Below are 26,552 nucleotides of genomic sequence, written 5' to 3' on the forward strand. Positions count from 1 at the left end.
TCAAGTTAATAACGCACCCTGAAACCCTCTCCATCCTATTTCAAAAAAACCTCTCCCTGAAAGCTGGTGGGCAGTTCTAGGCCTTTTGAGCACTAGCTGCCTGGTCTCCTTGCTTCTTGCCTGTGATAAACAGCGTCAGCAGATTAGCTGTATTGTGCGCCCATGGGTGGGCAGACCCAAGTTTGGTTTGAAAGCAGAACTCCCCACTGTGGCCTACCTCATAGCCTCTTAACTGCAGACCCAGGCCAAAGACCTTCCTTCCCAATCGCCCTCACACATGAACTTTCTTGCATGTAAGCCCCTTCTCCACAATTTTGAGTCTCAACTGTAATGTTATTTCTTCAAGGAAGCTACCCCACGCCCACCCCCAACCCCCTCCAATAATCTGGACTAGGTTTGGGGCTCCTCTTTACTCTCTTCATAGTTCTTATCATAATCTATTTGTGACATCAGGTAGCAGTCCTGGTTGAGTACAGTGATAAGACTATCTCCACCTATTGGGGACCGGTGATGATTCCCCCACAGGGAGGCAACACGCACAGTGATAAAGAACCTGCCTGTGAATGCAGGAGTCGCAAGAGACCTGGGTTGGATCCCTGCATCGGGAAGATCTCCTGGAGAAGGAAACGGCAACCTGCTTCACTATTCTTGTCTGGAAAACTCCATGAATAGAGGAGCCTGGTGGACTACAGCCCATGAGGTTCCAAAGAGTGGTACATGACTGAGGAACTCAGCACCTAGCAACTGAGTTACAAGTGTAAAATAACAAGTGTAGAAAAGTAACAAGTGTAGACGGTACAAGGTACAATGCCTGGCATATTTGTTGTTGCCAAGTCGATTCTTCTGCGACCCCATGGACTGTAGCTTGACCGGCTCCTCTGTCCCTGTAGGAGACACTGTAACTGTTACTAGTTCTCAGGATGTTAACGGTAAGTTCTCTCCTTGTTTAGGTCCTCATCCTCTCTCTGGGTGGCCCTATGCGTAAATGTAAGGAATCAAGACAGAAAGCTAAGGCCCCAGTCCCAGTTCTCCCAGTCAGTATCAGCGATTCTGCACCCCCTGACAGCCAGGGGCTATGCACTAAGAGAGTTGGGAAAAACACTCCACAAAGGGTCTCACGCTTCATTTAATCTGAAGAACTGTACAGGCTCTTCGTCTTCAGATATAAATTATTTATAACTTTACAGAACAAGCAGCGATTCCAACAATTTAAAAACTAGGTAAATCTACCCGGTGTTAATTTCTGGCAACAGTCCTCCCGATCTGGTTTTTTAAAAAAAGTCATCCCCTGCCCCCGTTTCAGTAGACGTGCACCATGCCGTAGAGGAATGTCCAGAACAGGACGTAGGTGAAGAGGCCTCCGATGAGACCCCCTGTAAAGAGAGGTCTTCGCGACTTAAAATATTTGTTCCACCTCCTTCCCGCCTTGAGAATTAAAAGCAGGGAGAGCAAGATGGAGGCGAGCAGGTAGAAGATGAAGCCGTAGAGGCCAGTGAGGCCGAGGATGCCGGCCGTGGCCCCCGACAAAGCCGACACCGAGGTCCGGCAGTAATCCAGGACTGCGGCGTTGCCCCGCACAGCGGCCTCGCTGATGAACGGCGGCCCTTCCCGCTTGGCCACCACAGCGGCCATCGCACCCTCCCGGGCTCAGCCTGATTTCTCGTGGAGCAACGCGGCGCTGCGGAGAGAACCAAGTTACAAGTGGCGCCCCGAGCATGGCGAGTTTGGGTTCACGCCGCCCCTCCCCCTGGGGCCGCCGAGACCCCGCACCCCTCGGTCTCGGACCTTCGAAAGATGCTGAGAAGGCTGAGAGCTCGGGGTGCCGGCGGTACACCTGCATTTCCCGCCCAGACTCGCTCAGTTACCTGGAACCCAGCCGCGGACGCGGTCACTCGACGTTCCCTCAGAAAGCCTCGGGTACGGATCCCCGCGACGCCATCTTGCGCTGGAGGATGCTGGGACGGCCCAGGCTGCGCAGGCGCCTGGACCCGGTGCCAGCCTTGCGACGCATGCGCAGTGGTAGCCCCGCGTACGCTCCACCCGCTCCCTGATTTTCTGCGCACACGCCGTGACTTCCGAAAGCCGAACAGCGCTCCGGTCGGTGATTGGCCGGAGACTTCTTAACTATTCATAAGGGGGCGGGCCTGGTTGGGCCGCCTTTGTTAACCAAGAGAGGGCGCGGCCGCGAGGATTTTCGCTGAGGGCTTCTCTAAACTACGCTTGGTTACCAAGTTTGGGGTCGAGATGTCCTACGTCCCGGGCCAGCCCGTCACCGCCGTGGTGGTGAGTGCGCTCGCGCGGGCTCCTCCTCGTCTTGGCTTGCCCCCACTTTGCAGATAGGTAAACTGACACCCCAAACAGGTTGACAGAGCGTCGAGCGGGGCTCTTGCAAACTTGCAGCCAGAGCTCCGATTCCCGCTCTGCCTGAGCCGGGCCGCGGTCTTCCCCAGCCATGCAACAGGAGTGCCTGGGACCCAGAAACCTCCTGAAGAGCCAGGATCCAGGCCAGACCCCGCGTATTACTGCTGGCGCTTTGTACTTCTCTCAGCCAGCCGGGGGCAGGGAAGATTGAGGAGAAAAGCTCCGGCTGTGGGAGTCTGGAAAAGCGCCCCTTTCCTGGATCTGTGTCCCCAGCTGGGCAGCCGCGAGGGCCGGGCGCCGGCCCCGACGTCTATGAGTCGCAGCCTCTGGAATGAGGAAGTGCTTCCTCCGCTCTAGCCGGCGCCGCCGCCCAGAGGGAGGCTTGGTGGGGTGGAGGTGGCCGGGGCCAGCGTAGCAGCCAGACCCTCACCCTTCCTGTGCAGCCCTTCCTTCTCGGACCCACCGCCGCCCGGGCCAGAGTGAAGGTTCATGCAACGGGCTCGATCCTGATCGAACTTTCCCTGGATTCCCAGCCCTTGAGGCAAAGTCCAGATCCCCTAGCTGGCACCTGGGGCCTGAGGAGACCTTTTGGGGTCCGCTCAGGCCCTCCTCTCCTCCCTTGGATCGTCTCTGGTGCCAAGTACTATTAGAATAGGTAAAGGCAGGCGGGGACATTAGAGCCGGATGTTAATGCCACAGCCGGATGGGACCTGCAGGCCCCATTCTGTGGCTGAGGTGGGGAAACTGAGACCTAGAGAGAAGCCTGCTGCTGCTGCTAAGTCTCTTCAGTCGTGTCCGACTCTGTGCGACCCCATAGACGGCAGCCCACCAGGCTCCCCCGTCCCTGGGAGAGAAGTCTGGTCATGCCTAGTTGTGCAAAGAAGCCCTCAGAAAGGAACCAGGTTCGCTGAGAAGAAATGCCTTCTGGGCAGGGAGCAGGTTGGGTGGAAGTCCCAACCCTGGGGCCTGGGACTGGCTACAGTATTTCAGATGGCAGTGCTGGGGACTCCTGCAGTTAGATGGTGTGACCAGGGAGCCACTGATAAAGCTGACATTTGAGGGTGAGCTTAGAGCACCAGCTCCAGGACCTGTTGACAGCAGTCCTCAGCTTCACCCTGGCTGCACCAGCCTCTTTTCCCAGCTCTCTAGCTGCCCTAAAGAGAAAGGGTCAAGTTTGCTCCTTAGCTGGGGGGGAAAAAAATGGGCGTAGGTGGGAAAGCATAGAGGGGCAGTAACCTGCTTGACCTTGCCTAGCAAATCAGTGACGGGAACTTCTCTCCCAGGCTTAGAGCCTGTACTTTTTTCTGACCTTGGAGAGTGTCAAAGGTGTGCAAAGGTGTATGTCAGAGGAGGTGGAGGTGGGCCTGGAGGAGCGCACACGTTTGGGCACGAGGACCTAGGTCCAATGGGCCACAGGTGTCACGCTTCCTACAACCCCTTTCTCACATGTCATGGCTGGTCCCTGGGCCTTCCTCAAAGCTTTAGGACCTTGGCCTTCCAATTCTTCTCATACTAGGAACATGTCTGAACACGGTGGGTGGGGTCTGGCCTCTCCCTCTTGTGTCTTGGATCCAGGATGGGGTGGAAGCAGCTCCTCCCTACCCCATGCCCTCTCCCGTGTAGTGAACATTTTGGCTTCTCCTCTGAACTCTGGCTTTGTAGGCTGGTCTGCTTTCTGGACCCCTGCCTGGAGCGCTCCTGGCTCTCCAGCTCAACATGCTCCTTCCCCTCTGGGGTCCCCATCTGGGAGGTGGTGTTCAGCCAGGCCAGGTGGTCAGCCCGGTGCTTCCCTTGATGCTTTTCTGCCACAAGTAGTCTGGAGTCTGTTTTTTCATTTTATTTTAAATTTGGCTGCGCGTGGTCTTAGTTGCAACATGTGGGCTCTTAGTTGTGACCTGTAGAATCCAGTTTCCTGACCGGGACTCCCTGCATTGTGAGTGAGGAGTTTTAACCACTGGGCCACCAGCGAAGTCCCTGGAATCTGTGGATCTCACTTTCTTAGTGGCTCTTGTCCCCTGGCCTCTATATCCCACCTTGGTGAGACATCTGTTCCCCTTCTGCCTGAGTGGTTGTTCTAGCATCAAATTTGACCACCATCTACCATCACCCAGCCCTCCCCAACTCCTAAGAGCTCCAGTGGGCCCAGAATCAAGATCAAGTGGCCAAACTCCTGGTCAGTCCAAGGCCTGGTGCTAATGGTACCTCCTTCCTGAAGCCCCTCTGGTCGAGATCCAGTCACCTTTTGCTTTTTTCCTTCTTCCTGTTAAGACTCAACTTTGGAGGTGGGGCTGTCTGGTCTGGCTCCCAGCATCTGGTGACCGGAGGTGCCTGCTGAGGACTTTGAAAGAAGCTTGGCACAGATGGGAACCCCCAACCTCAGAGTATGGTGGGAGAGCTCTAGATCCCTTCTCCGCTTCCTACACTGCACAAGTCAGGGCCTGAGGCTTAGGGAGATGCTCCCTCCCTCCTGTCCTCCCAGCCTTCTTGATCTGGGCTCAGCCTCATTTCACCTCCCAGTTCCTGTCCTGCACTGTACACTCCGGTCTCGTGGACATGTATCCACAGCACCTTCAAGCCTCTGCTCCTGTTCCTTTGGCCAGGACAGCCCTTCCTCCTTTCTGTGCAAGTCCGGTCTCTGCTTTTCCTGAAGCATCTCCTGGCTTGCCCTGGACAGGGCTGGCTCAGCAATCTGAACTGGCTCAGCCAGGTGCCTGCATTTTTTTTCAGGGCCCGACCACTCCTGCCCTGTGTGGTCCCTCCCTTGAGACACAGGAGCCCATCCGGAGCAGCCACAGCAGCCTGGCTTAACATGTGTGAGGAAGGCTGGTGCCTGAGGCAGAGGAAGCTGGGAGAGGTTGGGACGGAGGGTTGTGGGGGTGGACTGGTATGGCTGAGTTCTGTCTCAATCCCCCAGCCTCCCAGCCTCGTGACCAGCTAGATTCCTGGTGACCAGCTAGATTCCTGCAGGAGGCCCTGGGCCCTTCCCCCAGGACATGGCTACCCAGCCGCCTGAGGCTGCTGCACGGGTCACAGACCCCATTTGCTCTCCATACCTGCTCATCCCCAACTCGTTTTTTTCATCTTTGCCAGCAAAGAGTTGAAATTCACAAGCTGCGTCAAGGTGAGAACTTAATTCTGGGCTTCAGCATTGGAGGTGGAATTGACCAGGATCCCTCCCAGAACCCTTTCTCAGAAGATAAGACAGACAAGGTGAGCTGGACTAGGATCTGGGGACCTCTCTGTGGGGCACAGAGGCCTGAGATAGTGGCTCTTTGCTTCCTGGGCCTTTGTGGAAGGAGCAGACCTCATCTCTCTCAAATGGTCCTCTCTTAAGAAGGTCCAAGAAAAAAAAGGAAGGTCCAAGAGATGATCTGATGGGAGTAACTAGGGGTGGGGTGGGGGAGAGTAGGCCTCCCAGCCCTCCCAGCACTAGGAAGGCCTGCTCAGATGGAGCTCAGGTGGCCAGCAGGGGTTGGAGCATCCGTGGGGCTGCCCTACTTCCCCCTTGGGTGTCTTAGCATGGCCAGGGTGTGGGATAGATGGCTAGGAGTATGCTCTGCTGGGCTTTGCTCTATGGCTAGGAGGCCAGTCCAGTGACCCCCAGGGATTGACGTGGGCTGCCTCTTCCCAGGGCATTTACGTCACACGGGTATCCGAAGGAGGCCCTGCGGAAATTGCTGGGCTGCAGATCGGGGACAAGATCATGCAGGTAACCAGTGTCCCGAAAGAGGAAAACAAGGCTTGTGCCGGAGGGTGTAAAGCCCTTGGGGGTGGTGGGGCCGCCCCTGCCTACCTCCCCTGGGCACCTGGGAGACACACCGAAGTAGTTTAGGAACCTGTGCTGGATCCCTCGTGTGTGTGTGAGCACGTGCCCAGCCCAGGGACAGCAGCTTGGGTGACCCAGGCCCCCCAAAGCCAGTCCTATTTTCAGATTCCGGAAGGCAGCGACCTGAAGTGGGCTGTGTTCTCTCCCTGGGCCAGGTCAACGGCTGGGACATGACCATGGTCACACACGACCAGGCCCGGAAGCGGCTCACCAAGCGCTCAGAGGAGGTGGTGCGTCTGCTGGTTACGCGGCAGTCGCTGCAGAAGGCGGTGCAGCAGTCCATGCTGTCCTAGCAGCTGCCAGGGTCCCCGACTTGTGCCTGCCCACCCCGTGTACAGTGACACCACTTCCATGCTCTGTCTGCCTCTCATCCTGGCTTCTGCTCATTGCTGGGTCCCCGCTCAGAAGGGCAAGAGCGGATACCTGGCCCGGCCTGATCCCCTCTCCCCCTACTGGCCCAAGGCTCTGGGACCATTTCTCCCCTTTGGATGCTGAGGACTGGCAACAGGGCCTGGAGCCGAGTCACAGTCAGCCTGCAGTGGCCAGTCTCAGCCCCCAGACCCTGCTGCCTGGCCACAGTAGTGCCCAGGTGATCAGGGGCCCCACTTCCTGATAGCACCACACAGCTGAGAAGCACAGGGCTTGGCCCTGCCCCCGTTTCTCAGCTCCACAGTGCCTGTGCCCCACGCTTTTCCCTGCATCCCCCCGAGGGGACTCGATTCACTGCCAGAGACACTACGAAGGTCTGCCTGGATGGAGGCCAGGCAGGCTCCTAAGTCACCCCATTTCACCCCCACCCCCCAAGGGGCGCTGGCCTCCCCCAGGGTTCACTGGCTTACAGGATTTAGATGAGGGTAACATTTCAGGGCAGTTTTCAGGATTGCCATTTTTCTCTATGCCTATGGGTTTAACTTTTCTATTTTTTTAATCACAGCTTTGATACAAAGTGTTTTTTATCTCACTCTTTGGAGGTGCCAGTTCAACTTTGGAATTTAAGCTTACTAATTCACACGTGGGAGCTACTGTTAGTGAGGGCATTGGCCTGACTTTGGTTACTGTGGAAATGGGGCAGTGGGAAGCTGCCCTACATCCTGTGCCCAATAAACAGTGCTGGAATTCATTCATCAGGGGTCTTTGCTGAGACACGGGGGAGGGATATTTGGGGGTGAATTGTCAGAGGGCTTTGGCCATGGATGGAGCCCATCTATTCGCAAACCCACTGATGCTGTACTGGGCCAGGGCTGCTCTGTGGCAATGTCTGAGAGTCCCTTCACTAGAACTGGGCCAGGGAGACCCCCACTACCCCTGTGTAGCCTCAGCTCCCATCAGGAAGGGGCCTCATGGACACCAAGGGCAGACGCGCACCCCCTGAGACATAAAAGAACTTGGTTTATCCATGCCAGGGACGCAGGCTGTGGTTTGATGGTATGGGAGTGAGCTGGGGGGCACTGTGCCTTCTGCCTGGCCCAGGACTGGTTGCAATACTGACTTTGGGAATTGCCGCCACTCATGGACCCACCTAGCCCAGGCAAGTCAGATTTTTGCAATCTCCCATCTTTAACGTGTGTTACCCAACCACACACTGGGTGGCCCAAATAAATCAGGCATGTGGGCTTGGTCAGGCTGCACTTTCTGCTTTAGAGAAACAAGTCCCTAAATTCTTTGACACTTAGTACGGCTGGCTAGAGGAAGAACCTGGGAGATTTACCACCCCCTCCCCGCCCCTTCTCCCACATACCCTTAAAGAACGCATCTAGCCCTTGCTTACGGCCACACAGCCGGACTGCCACGCCTTTGGTCATGCAAACGGTCCCTGTGGGACCAGCCTGGCCCTGAGCATCCAACAGTGCCGCCCAGCAGGGCTCCCCTGGTGATACACTGGGTTGGCACACAGCCATTTTGGGATTGGTGAACTTCGAAATCCCATGCACTTCCTTACGGTGGAATGACTGAGGCTGTCTCCCTAAGCCCCAAGGACTTGGTTCGGAAGCCAACACACCTGCCTCCTGCATCTGGCAAATGCTCAGTGTGCAGAGAGGAAATGAATCAGGTTTAATTGAGGACAGAAGCCCCTCGTTCATCTCATGGATCGACAAGCTTGAGGTATGGACAAGGCACATCTACCTCCCCTCCTGCCAGAGGCAGGACGACTGCTTGGGGTGGGAAGGAAGGAGCTCTGGGATCAGGCTGGGCCCACAAGGAGTGTGTGAGGTGGTCTCAAGTCCTTTGAGGCTCTGGAACAGCCGCAAGTTGGGGAGTCTCAGGTCGGAGTCTGGGAAAGTGAGGGAAGGGGCTGCTCTCACCACTGGGCAGGTCTAACATGCCTCTAATGCACAGAGTCGGACACAACTGAAGTGACTTAGCAGCAAGGCACAGACTGGTGTGTGTGTATGTGTTTACGTGTGTGTCCTGTCCTCCAAACTCAGGGCAAGGAGCGCGTGCGGGGCCTGAATATGGGAAAGTGGAGGTAGGCAGAGGCAGAGGAAAGTAAGCCACTCACTTCCGAAGCATCCCTCTGAAAAATCCCAAATGGCGCGTTAGTGTGATGACGATCTGGAGAGAGCTGGATGTGAGCTCAGTTCCGAACCAATCTGTTGGGCACCTCAAGGTTTGGAAATACTGGTTCTTTACGAGAGCCTGGCTTGGGCCACCCGGATGTAGGATGTGTCCGCACAGTGAGTGCTCAGAGAACACAGCCTTCAGAGGCGGCGCCCCAGCGCCTAACTCCGAAGTCCTGGCCCCTCTGCCACCAACACCAACACCTGCGGGTCTATCGGGCACAGCACCTGGCTGCTTGGTCTCTGAACACAGCAGTGGCAGCAAGGCTCCCTTGACTCTCCCAGCTGCCAGGTCAGTCCTTCAAGCCGCTCCCAGAAACACTGGTTGCTTGGGCGGCGGGGCAAGGCCTTCAGCTCCAAGCTCAGTGCTCAGTCCCGCCTGGGACGGCTGCCAGAAGCCCTGTGTGCTGCCTGAAGCCTTAAAGAAAACAGATGTAGCATCAAGATGCAGGAGGGCCAGGCGCCCGACCGGAAAGGCCCGGGGCAACAGGCCTCTGGGGAGACCAGGAGGGGTCACCAGCTGTTAATCTCTGCACACAGTCAGGGTGCCTATCCCAGAGGGAGGGTCCTCCCTGGCCTGGGAGAGTCCAAGATGAAGGCAGGGTGGCTCAAGTTTAAGGCGTCTGGCCCTGAGGAAGAGAGTGCTTCTCCGCACGGAGCCAGCCCAGCTCTCCAGACCGCTTCTCCAGCCTTCCTGATGGAAACTTCCCCACCAGGGCCTGGGCCTGGGCTCTTTCCACTGGTTCCCAGGGAGCTAGTTCAGCTGGTCATACCCTGGTTTCTTTCTGTACAAGCAAAAGTGCTGGATGAAGAAGACAACATCGAAGACGATGGAGAAGATGCCGAGGCCAAACTTGGTCGGGTCTCCGAAGATCAGTGTCCATTGGTCTAAACAGCCAGAGGGGACGGGATGGGTTGTGGTTTTAGGGTGGCTGCTTCTCAAACAGCTGGAGCAAGTGGGGCTTCAGGGAGTTGGTGGAGTGGGGGTTCCCTCCTTTGCCCAGGAAACCACAAATCCTCTAGCTGTCAAATCCCCTGGTAGTCAGTCCAGTGGTTAAGAATCCACCTTCCAGTGCAGGGAATGCAGGTTCAATCCCTGGTTAGGGAACTAAGATCACACACCATGCTATGTGCTCAGTTGTGTCTGTCTTGAGACGCCATGGACTGTAGCCCACCAGGCTTCTCTGTCCATGGGATTTCCCAGGCAAGAATACTGGAGTGGGTTGCCATTTCCTCCTCCAGGGGATCGTCCCCACCCAGGGATCAAACCCAGGTCTCCTGCAGCGCGGGCTGATATTTTACCATTGCACCACCTGGGAAGGACGCAGCCAAGTAAATTTAGAAATGCCCCCTAGGTGAGCCTCACCCAGGGGCCTGGGACTGGCTAGGATTCCAGAGTGGGGGAGGGGTGGTTCCCAGGAAGCCCTGCTCCCACCGCCCTGCGCCTCCAGCCGTCCAGGTGGGCAGCAGCCTGCTGGCTGACTCACCATTGTTGTAGGACTGCAGGAACATTTGGAGGAGGCTGAAGCTGCCCCCAGTGAAGTCCAGAAGCACGTTACCAATGCTCCAGCCCTCGGTGCTTTTGTAGCGAAAGTTCATGTAGGCCTGGGCCAGACAGACAGAGGGCGGTGAGGGGGCTGAGCGGCGGCCTCCTGCACCTTGTGACTATGTCCAAACAAGAGTGGCTCTCATGCCTCCCACTCCTCTGTTTGGACCTCAGCCCCCCAAACACAATGACCTTTGGACTCGGAGCTGCAGGCACAGTCTGGGCGGGTCCTGGGGTTTCCTCTGTGAGCCAAGCGAACAGAGCTCTCCTCCCTGGCCCCCGCTCCTAACTCCCCACTCCAGCCAGGGCGATGGGAGGAGGAAGAGGGGTGTGTGTGGATGCTGTCTCTCCATTTTCTTCATCCTTCCGTATATCCTGGCTTTCAGGCAACTCTGATTTGTTTCTTCTCACCTTCAAATGGAGATTCTCCCCAAACTCAGCCTGGACTTCCTGTTGGGCTTATGAACACAGCCTGGGAGGTCCGATGATCTACTTTGGAATCCCAGCTTCACCCTGGGAGCTGTGTTACTTTGGGAGAGTGATTTGAGTTCTCCTAGCCTCAGTTTTCCCACCTATAGGGTGGACTTAACTCCTTCCCCAGCCCTGCTGAGACTAGGGCTTCCACCTTGGGCTTCCCAGGTCCAGTCCACTTGGACATCACTTCTCTTCCAGGTATCAGGGCCCCACACCTTTCCTCCAACACCAGCCCCTTCTGGGCTTCTCTGTGTGACCGCTCTTTTCACCACCCGAGGGACGGCCTGGCCTCTGAAGTGATCTTCTCCCAGCCAGCCACCTGTCAGGTCCCCTCCTTGGCCCTCTCCCACTGTCTTTCACGCTTGCTGCCACCTCTCCAGTCCTGGATGGTCCTAGACATCTCCAACTGAGGCTCCTGCCTCCCAGGTTTCCCAGGCCCAAGGCTTCCCACACTCAGGACTGAGGCCCTACTTACCCCAGGCCCTTCCCCTACTCTGAAGCCTCCTTCCCAAGCCCCCTGGGCCCCAATCCCACCTTCCTAGCTTCACACTGCTCCACCAGCAAGGCCTCCTCTGACAGTGCCTTTGTGCAGAATGCACTGGCCTGGGGTGGCCCCTCCTGCCCGGTCCATGGGACGGAGTCCTGCTGATCCTTAAGGGTATGGCTCTGTTCCCATGCCCTCCAGGGGACTGGCCCTGACTCTGGCCAAAACGTTCTCCTTCCTGAGTCCCTGGAACAAAAGGTTCCCTGTGCTGGGGAAGTGAGTTAAAGGAGGTCCCAGATTCATGAGTAGAGCCTGTGGTTGTCAGTTCTTTCATACCTGAACTGGTCCTAGGCCATTCTGGCTGTGGCAGGAGCTGTGTATGACTCTCAGTCCCTGAGTCTGAGTAGGACTGTCTTGAGCACTCGAGGGAGTGTGTGAGGGCCCACAAGGAGGACCCTGGGTGCTGGTGGGCTGCCTCCTCCCAGCTCATCTCCCCAGTATCCTGCTGTGGCTTGTCAGGGACATCAGTTGGTGGTCATGGGCAGCGGTGGTAGGGTGGCGGGCAAGACTGAAGTCATTAGAAAGGTGGCAAAGGAGAGAGACGAGAGTGACCTACATGACCCCTGACTCTCAAGAGGTGAGTGTGCGTCAGAGAAGTGCCAGCAACTTCCCCATGGGATTCCTGGGCCCAGGGAGGAGCAGGCAGAGGTCATGGCTGGCTTGGTGTGATGTCCCACTCCTGCTGGGCTCGCTGGCCTTCTCCTAGTAGCTTTCCAACCCACATCTCCTTGCCCCAGTCAGAAGCTGCCCCCAAGAGACCCGTGTCCCTCTCATGCTAACAGCCATGGGAAAAGGCGGGCAGACCTCGGAGGTACCTGTGGAAAATACTTGACCAGCGTCACTGCCAGCTTGATGTAGGAGAAGCAGAAGAGAAACTGCAGCCACGTTGTTGCCCCGACCGCAGCCATGATCAGGGCGATGAGCGTGAAGAGCCAGGAGAGCACCAGGAAGCTGATGGCTGGCCAGGACACACGCTGGTTGCCTCGCTGGGGATTAGAAGGGGAGGGGGAGGGGAGGGACATGGGTGCGGTGGGGGTGGGGTGTGGAGAGCGCTTCTGGTTCCATCCTTCTTGGACTTAGCAGAGCCCTTTTGCTTCTTGTTCCCATGCTGTAGAACTGGGTCCCTCTCAGAATCCACCAGCAGTGAAGGATGTGAGGACCTGGCCCCCATCACGTTGGAGGCCTGGCACCTCACTGCAGCCCAGGCTCCTTCAGCCACCCGAGGGAGCCTGCTCAACTCTGGAATCTCTCCTCCACCCATGTACCATTCCCCAAAGCAGGCCTCCCTCATATAACCTTCTCAGCAAAGGGTAAGAAAATCCAGAAGGTTCGTGAAGGTTGGGGCTGAGCAACCCTGGCTGACCTTGCAGGTGGGAAGAGAATTCCCGGGGGGAAGTGGTGCACCCACGGGGAAGTGAAAGAGAATAGCGGCATCAATGATGCCCTGAAACACATGCTAACTAACACCGTCCCTCCCTGCTGAGACAGTGGATGGTGGTCCTCCAGCGACACAGCTGTGCCCAGACTCCCCCTCCTGCTCCCTACGTGGCCATCCTGGCCACACCCACCTGCTCATGGTTCCTCTAGCTGCTCCCTGGGCTTCACAGGTCTGTCCCCCTGCAGGGGTGGTCCACCCTGGCCCTCTTCCCCATCACCACAGAACATTATTCATCCCATGGACCACAATTCAGCGCCCTCCATCCCCCTCCTCCCTGCTGAGTCGTGGGGCCTACCAACTGCCTGTGTTCTCCCTGCCCACTCAGCTCTCAGCCTGCTGGGTCGTCACTGCCTCCCTCTGTGTCCCTCACCGCAGACCTGGGGGCGCCCCAGGGTTTGGGCTCACAGGGCCCAGCATGGGGTCGTCTGGTCTATGATCCAGGAAGCAGATGTGAGTGGACGGACACATTTCCCTTCCAGGGGGCTTCCGTGTCCTGTGTAAAAGGGCAGGTGGGGCCTGGGCAGCGCAGGCTGCAGCAGGTGCCAGGGTCGCAGCTCACCTCATACAGGAGGCACTGCACTATGACAACCAGGGTGAGGGCCACCGCATGCAGGCTGAAGAAGACGTCGTTGCTGTCCACGGGGTTCACGCCGTTGGGGTATTTGAGGAGAAACTGCTCCTGTGTGGGGGTGGGGAGAAGCTGGGGGGTGAGGGGCGGCCTGGCTGCCGGCCAGCTTGGTGGGGCTGCAGGGGCGGGCAGGGCTGTACCTTGATGGAAGGCACCCAGAAGAGGCCGATGTTGAACACGCTGTAGGCCATGAACCCCATCAGGTTGAGGGCCACAAAGTCGAAGCTCAGACCCACGACACTGGGGGAGAGGGATGGGGAGACAAAGCAGGGTTGGGGGGGAGCCTGGGGGCCCGGAGGACACAGAGCTCCCCAAGGAGAGCACAGTCCTCAGTCCCTCCATGCCCACCCCACGCCATCTGACCCCCTCCTCCTCCTGGGGCTGTCTGGAGGCCTCCTGCAGAGATGAAGTGCCTCCCACCCTGGCTCCCAGCTCAGCAGCCCCTCAGAGGCCCACACGCCTTGTTGGCCTTGTGCCTGATGCCTGGGTCTTTAAAATCAAGGTGGGCCAACTTTCTTCTCCAACTTAACACGAACTCCTCCAGGGCCGCAGGGACCAGGAGCACAGCAGCTGTGGGTGGACCCCCCCGCCACCCCCAGCTCCTTCTCCATCTCAACTGAGAAGCCCCATTTGGTTGCTTTCAGAGAGAGGGGCTGAACTGGGCAAAAGACCAAATGCCCAGCACTGCAACTGTTATGTGGGCTCTTAGAACTTTCACATCAGACCACTTTTAAGAAAGGGCAGGAGCTTCCCTGGTAGTACAGTGGATGAGGATCTGCCTGCCAGTACAGGGGACATGGGTTCGATCCCTGGTCCAGGAAGATTCCACATGCCCAGGAGTGACTAAGCTCATGGGCCACAGCTGCTGAAGACCCAGCTCTAGAGCCTGTGCTCAGCAACTTGAGAAGCCCAAGCACCACAACAGAGAGTAGCTCCCGCTCGCCGCAACTGGAGAGAAGCCCAGTGCAGCAACAAAGACCTAGGGGAGCCAAAATAAATAAAATAAAATAAAAACAAAAGGCAGGGGTGGGGGCGGGTGGGTAGGAAGACAGACGAGCAGAGGGTTAAGTCGGAACGCAGGCTGCCTACAGCTTTGTTGGTATGCCTGACCTACTGGCCCCAAGTGAAGCTGCTTGTACAGCTCCATGGGTTACCTTTTACGCCTCCAGTTGGTGATCACCTGAGGGTAGAAGGAGACTGACCAGGCCACAAAGTAGATCCAGCCGATCACCTGGTTTATGATGCTGACAATGTTGCTGTGGATCACCAAGAAGCGAATCCTTGGGCTGGAGAGAATGTGGGGGCCGGGGTGAGCTGGGGCTGGGTGTCGGGAAGAAACCCCACGCGCCGGCACTGGCTCCCTCCTCATCATTTAGGGCCCCCGCCGGTGGAGGCCGTCCTACCTGGTCTGGTTGGAATGATTTCCATGCAGATAAGTGGTAACTTGTCCAACACTTTGAGATGTCACTCGGAAAGAGGAATTTGTTGTTCCGGGAGGCACTACAACCTGTTAGAAAACTGAATCAGGCCCAGAGCTCCATAGTTATTGGGACCTTTAGTGAACATCCAGCTCCAAGCTATTCACTAGGGAATGGAGGGACAGGTCACACAAGCCCCTGCCTTTTAGGAGCTTCCTAACAGGAGGGAGAAATGTTGGGCCAATCGGCCAACCGGAATTCTCCCTACTCCAGTGTTAGACGTCATGAGCAGAAGGGCCCTCCCTCCCCTGGCTTATCTCTGAGGGAAGGTGGGAGGGCTCTCTTCCTCTCATTAGGTATTTGATTTTGGACAAGTTATTTGAGCTCTGATCTCAGTTTGCTCATCTGTAAAAGGGGATAACACAAGAGCCTACCTTACAGGGTGACTCTGAACGACACGATGTCCGTAAAGCTTACGGCACCGACACGGCAAGCGGTGAACTGTTTACCGTCACTACTACCCTGCGATGACTGTTATTAACTCGACTTCCTCTACTGTGGACGGCTTTTCCAGATCCACAGAGAGATGTCTGCCCCACGCCCAGCCTGGCTGCCAAGAGACAAACCAAAAGAGATGCAACACAGCAGACACTGCAGGGAGCACACCTTTACTCTCATTTCTGTCCAATGTCCGTCGAAAGCTCTGCTGTAACAAACTGGAGGCCTGCCTGTAATATCTGGCCTCCCCATCATGCCTCCTGACGGTCTCGAATTCTGAGTGAGGCAGGGAGCGGGATGAGACCTTCCCTGGATCACACTGTCCCCCTACTCCCATCTCTCTGTTCCCTGGATCATGCCCGGGCCCCACCTTCCACTGGTGTCGTGGGCTCCATGAAGATGTGGCTCACTGGGTTGCAGTGGCTTCTTCAGGGATGCCTGAACATGTATGTTGGCTCTTAACCCCTGAAATCAGGGGGCTTTGGCAGGACAATTGAAATGGTGCAAGTGGCTGCTGCAAAGCCTGGGATCCAATTCGTGGCCAGTGTCTTGTCTTGTGAGCTTCATTTTCACAATAAGAGCTCTCGGCTCTTATTTTCCTATCCTCATCAATTCTTACTTTTAGCAGGTTTTGCTGGCAACATTGTCTGTTTCTAAGTGGCCACCAAGACCCTTCTGGAACTAGGCATCTGCCCTGTATCTGATCATGTGTCAATACTGTTGGCTTGCTCAGGGGCTCAGAGCTGATTTGCAGCCCATTTCTACAACCACTCAGGGCGTTCTGCTGAGCCTCAGGGCTACCACTTCATTCAGTGTTCATCTTCATTCCTGTGTTTATCTCTCATCTGTTTTTTTTTCCCTCCCTACTGATTTTAAAAAAAAATCAAGTTGCCTGGTAATTGGCTCGAATCCTCCGTTAGGTGGAAGCAGTGTTTATTAGAATATAAATGTATAAAGGCTATAAATAGCTATTACTATTATGCCAGACAGCCTCTGGCACTGGTTTTTCCAGACACTCAACCAATGGAATCCCAGAAGGGAACTTTGCAAACTTTAATGTGGACCCAAATCATCTGGGGACTCTTACTCATATGCAGATTTTTAATCAGTAGGTCTGTGATGGGGTATTTCTAAAAGGTTTTAAGGGGGAGAGACAGATTAGGAGTCTGGGATTAACATATGCACAGTATTGTATTATATATAAAATATATAACCAACCAGGGCCTACTGGATAACACAGGGAACTATATTCAATATTTTGTAATAACCTATAAGGGAAAAGGATCTGAAAAAGAATATATATAAGGGAATATATATTTGTGTGTATATATAACAATCACTTTGCTGTACATACACCTGAAACTAACACAACACTGTAAATCAACTATATTTCCATTAAAATAAAATTTAAAAACAGTTTTAGAGCAGAGATAATGCTGCTGATCCATGGATGCTCTTTGAGGAGCAAGGTCTTAAAAAAATCATCTTAAGAATTTCTTCTACATTCTCAGAACCATTTCTGCCTCACATTTTTTACCATCATCTTCCTAATTCCATCTTGACAGCATAAAACATCCAGCGTCAAAGAGACTAACAAAGCCCCAAATCAGAGATTTCTAGAATAACAGGTCAGGGGCAGCCCCCCGTATAAAAACAAGCTGGCCTACTTCCACAAGCACTTAGTTAAAATGTGTTTTGTTATCTAGTCATTTTCTACCCATTCTGTTAAGATTCATTACTTACTTCATCAGGGAGCTGAAGGATAGTAACATTCTTTGAACGAAATGTGATTTCAAAAGTGATTACCAAGGTTGCATTTAAAGGGCGCCTGTGGAAGACAAGAGTCTGGTTACTGCTGAGAAGCTGGACTCCTTGAGGTCTCAACCTGCCCTCTGGATTTTGTGGTGGGCCTGGCATATCTCAGGCAGTTAGGGTGACATAGGGCTATGTGCTTAGCCCTGGGGGTTTGAGAGGTGGGGTCCCTTTGGCCAAGTGAGAACACAGCTGGTGGGAAATAGTCTGTGAATGCCACACAAGGTGTTCCGAGGCCGACAGGACCATGGCATTTGCTTTCCCGGGAAAGACTTCTGAGAAGGGCCAGGCAGTATCCCCAGAAAGGGACGAGACATGTCGGAGTGGGAGCAGCCTGTCGGGCTCAAGTCTGGGCTTAGAGGCCTGGAGTTAATCTGGAAGGGGGTGGGAGGCTGCTCAAGGATTCTGTGCTAAGGGGGATGATGTGTTGTGTTTACAAGGTGTCAGTGTGCAGAAGTGGCAGTATCTGGGGATGGGATGCAGGTCTTTTAGGACGCCATGGTCCCAAAACTCTGGTTTAAGATCAGACATCCTAGGAGAGGTGAGGAAAAGGGAGAAGGGTAAAGAGGGGAGAAAAAAAAACCCACTAGGGTTCCAGATCTTCATCTTGGGGCATCCTCATGGCTGGACGGCACAAGCTGGGGAAAGCAGGGAAGGGTAAAAAGGAGGTGGGCTCTCTGGCACAATCTGGATTAGGTGGGCACCCTTGTGCGGGAACCAGCAGAGAGCAGCTGGAGAGACTCTCAGATAAGGCTGACTGGGAGCGCTGCACAGTGGGATCCACCCAAGGGAGCTGGATGTCATCTCAGAAAGTGCTGCCAAGTAATTCGGCTCCTTCTCCCAACCTTCAGTCAGTCAGCCAATCAGTTCAGTCGCTCAGTCGTGTCCGACTCTTTGCGACCCCACGGACTGCAGCATACCAGGCTTCTCTGTCCATCACCAACTCCCAGAGCTTACTCAAACTTATGTTCATCGAGTAGGTGATGCCATCCAACCATCTCATCCTCTGCCGTCCGCTTCTCCTTTTGCCTTCAATCTCTCCCAGCATCAGTGTCTTTTCCAATGAGTCAGTTCTTTGCATCAGGTGGCCAAAGTATTGGAGTTTCAGCTTCAGCATCAGTCCTTCCAAAGAATATTCAGGACTGATTTCGTTTAGGATGGACTGGTTAGATCTCCTTGCAGTCCAAGGGACTCTCAAGTGTCTTCTCCGACACCACAGTTCAAAAGCATCAATTCTTCAGTGCTCAGCTTTCTTTATAGTCCAACTCTCACATCCATACATGACTACTGGAAAAACCATAGCTTTGACTAGATATCTGGACTTTTGTTAGCAAAGTAATGTCTCTGCTTTTTAATATGCTGTCTAGGTTGGTCACAGCTTTTCTTCCAAGAAGCAAGCATCTTTTAATTTCATGGCAGCAGTCACCATCTGCAGTGATTTTGGAGCCCAAGAAAATAAACTCTGTCACTGTTTCTATTGTTTCCCCATCTATTTGCCATGAAGTGATGAGACTGAATGCCATGATCTTAGTTTTCTGAGTGCTGAGCTTTAAGCCAACTTTTTCACTCTCCTCTTTCACTTTCATCAAGAGGCTCTTTAATTCTTCACTTTCTGCCGTAAGGGTGGTGTCATTTGCATATCTGAGGTTACTGATATTTCTCCCGCAATCTTGATCCCAGCTTGTGCTTCATCCAACCCAGCATTTCGCATGATGTACTTTGCATTTATAAGTTAAATAAGCAGGGTGACAATATACAGCCTTGACGTACTCCTTTCCCAATTTGAAGCCAGTCTGTTGTTCCATGTCTAGTTCTAACTGTTGCTTCCTGACCTCCAGATTTCTCAGGAGACAGGTCAGGTGGTCTGGTATTCCCATCTCTTTAAGAATTTTTCAGAGTTTGTTGTGATCCACACAGTCAAAGGCTTTGGCATTGTCAATAAAGCAGAAGTAGATGTTTTTCTGAAACTCTCTTGCTTTTTCAGGGATCCAATGGATGTTGGCAATTTGATCTCTGGATCCTCTGCCTTTTCTAAATCCAGCTTGAACATCTGGAAGTTCATGGTTCACATACTGTTGAAGCCTGGCTTGGAGAATTTTGAGCATTGCTTTGCTAGTGTGTGTGATGAGTGCAATTGTGCAGTAGTTTGAACATTCTTTGGCATTGCCTTTCTTTGGGATTGGAATGAAAACTGACCTTGTCTAGTCCTGTGGCCACTGCTGAGTTTTCCAAATTTGCTGGCATATTGAGTGCAGCACTTTCACATCATCTTTTAGGATTTGGAAATAGCTCAACTGGAATTCCATCACCTCCACTAGCAATCTTCAGGACTCTCTTCAAATATTTAGAGCCTTGCAAAGGACCAGCATCAACTGCTGGTCACTCAAGGAGCTAAGAAAAAGGCTCATGTATCTTCCCCTTCCCACCAGAAACAAGGTTTCATCAGTTGTGGGGGTAGAGAGAGACCTTGGGACCTCAATCTGCAGCCCAGGGCCGATGCCTGTCTTTCCCTGGCTTGTCTTAATGTGAAGAGGCAAGGGCATCACACTTAAAATATGAATATAGTGAGCAGGGGTCAGCCCTGACCAGCCTTGGGGCAAACGGGCTGGGCCGAGGACAGAGCTGGGCCTGGGAAACTTACGGGAGGGAGATGCTGACGCTGGTGGAGCTTCCGTTTTCCAGCTTCACGATGGGAGGTACAGAGAAATCAACTGTTGACTCTGGAACAACCCAAATCAATAACATGAGTCGTTACAACTGAGAGCTCAGGCTCACAAGACACTGGGAGGAGGGGCCCTGACACTTGAACTTATGCTTCATAACCACCTCTATCCCCCAGGCGAAGACTCCCGAGGTTCTGAGATGCTAATTAAGTGACTGGGCGGGAAATGCCCTCTTTATGCACTTTCTCCTTCTCCTGCTAGAGACAGAGGGAGACACAGGCCTGACCAGGAGATGCTGGAGCTTATTCCTCCCCGACAGATGAGCTCTAATGGTCTGCAGGAGTCACCCAGAAATAGAAACCACGGAGCCCAAAAATTGGTCCCAAAGGAATTCAGCCATGATCTGGGATTAGAACACGTGGACTTAAACCACCTCTTCAGATGGAAAGCACAAGGGTTTCCTCTGTTCGTGGAGCTAAAATGGCCCTGCAGAACCAGTCCTGCCCCTTCCTGTAGTTTCAGAGAGACACCTGTGGCCCAGTTAACTTCTTTCTAAAAAACCGCCTTTGGTTCCCTGTAAAAGCCCAGCTCACCCCATTCACTGATCCCCTTCTGGAGGCTGACCCTGCTGGGGACCTGGGGGAGACTGATAACACAGTTTCACTACCGGAGATTTCTCCTTGGCATTAAGATGTTCACTCAGGAAGAGGTAGACAGATAGGCTGCTGGGGTGAAGGAGGAAGCAGGTTTGGGAGGCCAAACACTCCAGGGCAGTTGGCCACAGGAGTTACCTTCTCTTGGACTCTTCCTTTGTTCTCTGGGCCGCACTGCCCCATCCCTGCCCCCACCCCAGGTGTGTCTACTTCACTTCCCTCACCTGAGAGACTTCAGGGTGACTCACAGCCTAAGGTGTGATCGGGAATCTAGACTGGGCTGGGAAGGGGGCCCACAGAAGAAAGCAGGTGCTCCATTTGATGAGCTCCGGTTCCTTCCGGAGGCTGTGGCTGCAGGTGAGGCCCAGGTCTTCCCCTCCCCAGACCCCTCAAAGGCAGAAGATGAAGAAATGAAATTTTAGATGCTCAGGTTGAGAAGGAATTTAAAAGTTCCCTAATTTGACCTCCACTGTCTTAGCTCCTTCTCAATACTCCTCCCTGGCAGTTTCTCTTCCTCTGGCTAGACACCTGGGCCAGTGGCAGAGGAGGGGAGGGGGGAAATGGGGAAGAGGCAGGGAAAAGGAAGAGTAAACTCATCTCTCACAAGGGAACTGGCCAGCCTGAAACTCACACTCTGGGGCCTGGCTCTGGGACCTGGGGCCTCTCAGACTCTACCTGAGCCACCTTCTCCCTGCCAGCCCCACGTGTGGATGCAGGTGCAGGCTCTGTCCTCAAAGGACGCCTTTTAGCCCAAGATGGGAGGCAGTTAGGAAGCTGGCATCACATAGTATCCTAGAAAAGCACATTTTAGAGTCTGCTCCGGGGCAGGAGGCTTTGGATACCACATTGGAATAATCAAATGAGACTCCCTGAAGGCTCCTCCAAGAAGAGCCTTTGCTTTTTAAAAATGAATCCTCGTTGGCATCTCTCCCACTTCACACCAGCCACTGCCGTTCTCTAATTACTACACCAGTGAGAGGTGGGCAACATGACGCCTACTGCAGACAGAAGAAAACAGAGAATCGCAAGAGGGGAAGTGTCGCGTCCACACAGCTCAGAAATGGTAGGGGCAGGATGCAAACCTAGGGCAGCTTCGGGTGCAGGGCTCAGGTCCTTGCCACTAGGTGGCAGCACTTCCAGGGTCCACCCACAGCCAGCAGGGGCAAAACACACTGAAGGTGAGTGAGCTCACCGTAGGCCCTCTCTGTTGTTCAGTCCCTCAGCCCTGTCTCACTCTTTGCGACCCCATGGACTGCAGCACACCAGGCTTCCCTGTCCTGCACCACCTCCTGGAGTTTGCCCAAAATCATGTCCACTGAGTCAATGATGCCATAGAGCCATCTTATCCTCTGTTGCCCCCTTCCTCTGCGGCCCTCAGTCTTCCCCAGCATCAGCCTTTTCCACTGAGTCACCTCCCTGACCACTCCCCAAAGCAAAGACAAGACAGGCAGGGCAGAATGAAGTCAGAAACCCAATTCTAACTCCTCGATTTTATGGTAGTTTCTGACTATTCCTTTATGACATTTAGGATAAAAGACTCAGTGACACAATGCAGCAGGGGTCCCAGTCTCGTTGCTTGGTGGCTGTGTGACTTTGGGAGAGACTTCTACCCTCTCTGGACTTGTTAGCCCTCTGTATAATCAAGTAGTAGCAGCTAAACTTGTTCTTTCCAAGGGCAATGAATTAGCATGACTAATGGAACTTTATTTAAAGCAAGCCAAGGTGCATGCATGCACACTTTGGGCCTTAATCCCAGAGAATATGACCCAGCAGGTCTGGAGTTGGGGCTCTAGCATCTGTACTGAAGAATACCAGGCTCCATGGTGTTCTTTCTTTCTTGGAAGAAACCTCTTCTCAGAAATTGCTTCCCCACAAGCAATTCCCCACAAGGTGTGACTGCAAAGTAACATGACTGATTGTTTAACAAACTTGGAAGAGCTGATCAGATGACCAGTGTTTGCTCAGAGACTCAAGAGTCCAAATGACTAGCAGTGGAACCACTTTGCATAGTTCTTGGCAAGCTTTGACAAGGGTTTGCATAGTTTGTGCAAGGTTAATTTGGAAACTTTGGTTGGGGGTTTTAAGATGTATTTGATTTTTTTTTTTGCCACACTGTGAAGCTGATGGAATCTTAGTTCTCCAACTGGGAACTGAACCCAGGGACCTGGTTGTGAAAGTAGGGAGTCCTAACCACCAGGGAACTTCCAAGATGTACTTAAAAAAAAATTATTTTGATTTTTTTGGCCTCACTGAGTGGCATGCAGGATCTTAGTTCTCCAACCAGGGATCGAACCCATGCCCCCTGTATGGAAGTGTGCATTCTTACCACTGGGCTGCCGGGGACGTCTCTATATATGGTTTTTGACAACAGCCAGATGATAAAAATAATGGGCCTGGTGTCCTTGGAGGCTTTACACAGCTTTCATGGAAAGAAATTCAGCAATGTTTGGGCGATGGAAAATTGATGGTATGATACAGGCCTTTAAAAGGCCCTGCTCTGAAGGTCACGCCTCATAAGGATACACACACCCTGATGTGTTTTTCGACAACCAGCCCAGATTCTGTAAGGCCCCTAGCCCTGCTGAGCCCAGTTTCTCTTTCTCTAAGGGAAGGGCTCTGTCATCTTACCAGGGGATGCTGAGCAGGCTCCTCATGTGTCTTTGCTTGGCAGAACCAGGTAACAAGGTGGCCACCTCAGCTGCTTCTGCAGCATCTCCCAGGACCCATAGGTCACTCTGTGAGGTCCATGGGGTGGAACACAAGCTCTTCTCTACAGACATTATTCCAGATTTTTGGAGCTCCACAGTTTGACATTGGTGATACAGAAAAGGGAAAAGTGCCCCCGGGGCAGAAAGTCAATTATTTGTGAACCATCTGGCTCCCTGTAAAACTCCTGGACTCCAGACCTCGGTCTGTTCTGCTACCTGGGTGGCCACCTAGCCAAGAGCAGATGGACACATGCTGCCTGGATGGTCCTAAACCTTTGGCTGCAAATAAGTAAGGCTACCTCCTCCATTTCCCTCTACACAGCAGATAACCCATTTCTAGACTTACCACATATCTCTATGAGCTGCAGGGGAAAAAGGATAAAAATAACCAGCCACCTCCTTATCATGTTCCTTGATTTCGATAAACTAGGAAGAAACACAAAGAGGAAGAGAAGTTCAGGTTAAAGTCGATCTGCCTAGCAACAAGTGGGCAATAAGCCACCTGGAACCATGCATGGACAGTTCATAAAGGACTTTCACTTCACACCTGTGACCTCACAGGCTTTGCATCACCAGCTTGGAAAAGAGGACCCCAGAGAGGATCCATCTTTCTTTGATATGTGGGGAAATGGGCTCTGAGAGGCTCAGTGGGTTGTGTAAGGCCCTACCCTGAGGAAGTGGACAAATGCTGAATTTTATCCTCTTCAACTGTTTTGTGCAACCTAGACAACAGAAAGAAAGATGCAGCCTTATTGGCTAGGGGTTCTTTTATTTTTCAGAAGATATTAAAAAACTGTAGTCAGATATCCATGAACCTGTAAACTTTAAGGAAATTTTTTTTCTTTAAATAGCTTTATTTATTTTTGGCTGTGCTGGTTTTTCTCTGCTAGTTGCAGTGAGTGGGAGCTACGCTCTTGTTGCGGTGTGCAGGCTTCTCATTATGGGGGCTTTTCTTGTGGAGAACAGACTCGAGGGTGCGAAGGCTTTGGTAGTTGCAGCACGTGGGCTCAACAGTTTTAATTCTTGGGCTCTAGAGTACAGGCTCAATAGATGTGTTACACAGGCTTAGTTGCTCTGCAGCATGTGGGATCTTCCTGGATCAGGGATCGAACCCCAGTCTCCTGCATTGGCAGGCAAATTCTTTACCACTGAGCCACCAGGGAAGCCCCCAAACCTTAAGGAAATTAACTTTATTTCCTGTCCTGGGAGAAGCGTCTATAGGTTAATGCCACCAACAGACTCTTGATTAGGACTTTTTCATTTGACAGGTGTCACTTTTCTGGGACCAGCAGGGATCATTGACAAAGGGGACCTGGTGTGGAACAAACCCCAGATCAGTCCTGGAGCAGTTTATCGGTTAAGTGAAGGAGATGGGTTGCTGTGTACCCATAACCCCCACGCATGAGAGGTGAACCAAAGGTCAGGATGGGGCAGATCAGCGTAAACATCCATAACTTGGTTTTTACATGCTGCTGTAGTGTACAGAAGCTTTCCCACCTTCCAGCACCCGTCTCCCCACTCTGGCCTCTGCTGGGTGCCTTGTCCTTGGCCCTGCATTCCCATGCTCCCTTCTCCTCTGCTTTCTGTACGCTGACCTGCAGGAAATTGCTCTCTGGTCTATATGGAATGACCCCTCCGCCCAACCTCTTCTTGCCACTCTCTTCTTTCCACACCTGCTGATGTCCTCAAGCTCAGGGTTTAGTCTGTCCCCCAGGGCAGATTCTGGTTTTTCTTTGAGGACTCAGACGTGCAGAATCAGGCCTAACTGGCTCCTCCTTCATTCCACAGGAGTGGAATGTAGACTGAGGACCTCAAATTCTTGGACAACAAAAGTTCCCTGGTCCCAAAGGCTGACTCACGTGGGAGGAAAGACAACAGGAGAGATAGAGACCTTGAGAGATATGTGGTAGAATAAAATGTTCGAAAAAGATCAAGTTAATAATTACACAAAAACTAGTCTCTTCCAAATGCTACAAAGTAGAAATGGAGAATTTCATCATGATGGGCTCTGTGTGGCATGCTGCTCTTCCTATGTAAGTTCTATATTCTAGGCTTCCCCCAGATGCCACCTGCTTCAAGAAGTCTCCCACTCCCAATCCCCTCCCCAGGGCTCCCTGGGGTCAGGGGTCTCCTGAGGCAGCTTCACTTGGTCAGGTATCCGGTTAATTCTGTTGCCTGTTCCACCATCTGGAACTCCCTAGATCGTCTTCTCTTGGAGAAGTAACAGAGAATGGCAAGGAACGTGTGTCCTGGAGAGTGACTGCACAGGTTTGAACCCGAGCTCCCCATTTATTAGTTGTGCCACTTTGGGGCATTACTTGACCGCCTCAAGCTCCAATTTCCTAAAGTAAAAACAGGGGCAGTGGAAACTAAATCACAGGATGTAGATGAAAAATGAAGCACAATTTGTGGCCCCTTCATGCATGCATGCATGCTCATTCTCAGCTGTGTCTGACTCTTTGCCACCCCCATGGACTGTCTGTAGCCTGCCTCTGTCCATGGGATTACTCAGGCAAGAATACTGGAGTGGGTTGCCATTTCCTCCTCCAAGGGATCTTTCCCACTCAGGGACTGAACCCACGTTTCCTGTGTCTCTTGCATTGGCAGGTGGAATCTTTACCACTAGCCACCTGGGAAGTCCATAGCCCTTTTATAAGCAGTATTACAATTTCAAGAGGGAGAGGTTGGTAAGAAAAAAAGGTTGAGAAACAATGTTCTAAAGTATTGATAAATACAACCCTTGTCGAGGGCACTTAGCAAGCTCTCACAAGGCCTACGTTGTTATTTTCCTCAACATTGTTGAAAGAGGCAGGGCCCAGTAGTCCTCGCTTCCTCCAGACTGAAAGCCCCGGAAAACGGAGGGGGGTTTCGTCCGCCCCACTCCCCTTGGAGCCCAGGCCGGTGCTCAGCACCTCAAAAAGAGTTTCTGAAGTGGTCTGTCCTCTCAGTGTCTCCCCTCTGGAAAGCCATCTGCAAATTCTGCCACCGGATTCAAGCGACAGCTAAGCAGAAGGCGGGGAAGAGGCGCTAACCTGCACTGGAACGGAGCCTCCCAAACCATCCTGGCAGCCCGGTGTCCCCTGTCTCCGCTCGCTACTACCAGAGCCCTTCAACCCGGGGGCTGTCCGGTACCGAGAGGCCGGGACTGGTGGTCGGTGAAGGAACCCTGGCGCGGCTGGGGGAGGCTGGATGCTCGGCAGGCTGCCCAACTGACTTGCTGTGCCAGTCTCTGGACCTGAGGGGGTCCGCCTGGGATATGAGGCGGGGAAGGCGCGGGAGGCTGTCGGGGCCGCGTCGGCTCTCACCTGAGGTCCTCTAGGCTCAGGGCACCGACCAGATGGAACGAGGCAGTCGTCTCGGACTGTACCCGCTTCCCGGGACCGGCTTGACATACCGTGAGGGCTGGGCAGAAGTCACCTGACCCG

At 53.4% G+C, this 26,552-nt stretch overlaps 3 protein-coding genes across 3 annotated transcripts; 1 reads left to right on the forward strand and 2 right to left on the reverse strand.

Moving 5' to 3' along the window:
- Positions 1 to 1,108: 1,108 nt before the first annotated feature.
- EMC6 (ER membrane protein complex subunit 6) lies at positions 1,109 to 2,661 on the reverse strand. The gene is made up of 2 exons (XM_040243736.1): positions 1,866 to 2,661; positions 1,109 to 1,678 (listed from the first exon to the last, which is right to left on the reverse strand). Exon 2 carries the CDS (start codon positions 1,630 to 1,632, stop codon positions 1,300 to 1,302), a length of 333 nt encoding a protein of 110 aa, XP_040099670.1. The 5' UTR covers positions 1,633 to 1,678; positions 1,866 to 2,661; the 3' UTR covers positions 1,109 to 1,299.
- On the forward strand, positions 2,136 to 7,307 carry TAX1BP3 (Tax1 binding protein 3). The gene is made up of 4 exons (XM_040243735.1): positions 2,136 to 2,283; positions 5,452 to 5,571; positions 5,993 to 6,070; positions 6,343 to 7,307. The coding sequence occupies exons 1-4, from the start codon at positions 2,245 to 2,247 to the stop codon at positions 6,478 to 6,480; spliced, it is 375 nt and encodes a 124-aa protein (XP_040099669.1). The 5' UTR covers positions 2,136 to 2,244; the 3' UTR covers positions 6,481 to 7,307.
- A 909-nt stretch (positions 7,308 to 8,216) lies between these two features.
- Positions 8,217 to 26,540, reverse strand: CTNS (cystinosin, lysosomal cystine transporter). Its single transcript, XM_040243734.1, has 12 exons — positions 26,433 to 26,540; positions 23,474 to 23,553; positions 19,745 to 19,823; positions 17,035 to 17,119; positions 14,779 to 14,882; positions 14,530 to 14,661; positions 13,516 to 13,615; positions 13,307 to 13,426; positions 12,125 to 12,295; positions 10,233 to 10,350; positions 9,519 to 9,633; positions 8,217 to 9,163 (listed from the first exon to the last, which is right to left on the reverse strand). The coding sequence occupies exons 2-12, from the start codon at positions 23,532 to 23,534 to the stop codon at positions 9,115 to 9,117; spliced, it is 1,134 nt and encodes a 377-aa protein (XP_040099668.1). The 5' UTR covers positions 23,535 to 23,553; positions 26,433 to 26,540; the 3' UTR covers positions 8,217 to 9,114.
- Positions 26,541 to 26,552: the final 12 nt, after the last annotated feature.

The sequence above is a fragment of the Oryx dammah genome, unplaced genomic scaffold, assembly GCF_014754425.2.
Source record: "Oryx dammah isolate SB20612 unplaced genomic scaffold, SCBI_Odam_1.1 HiC_scaffold_8, whole genome shotgun sequence".
Lineage (NCBI taxonomy): Eukaryota > Metazoa > Chordata > Mammalia > Artiodactyla > Bovidae > Oryx > Oryx dammah.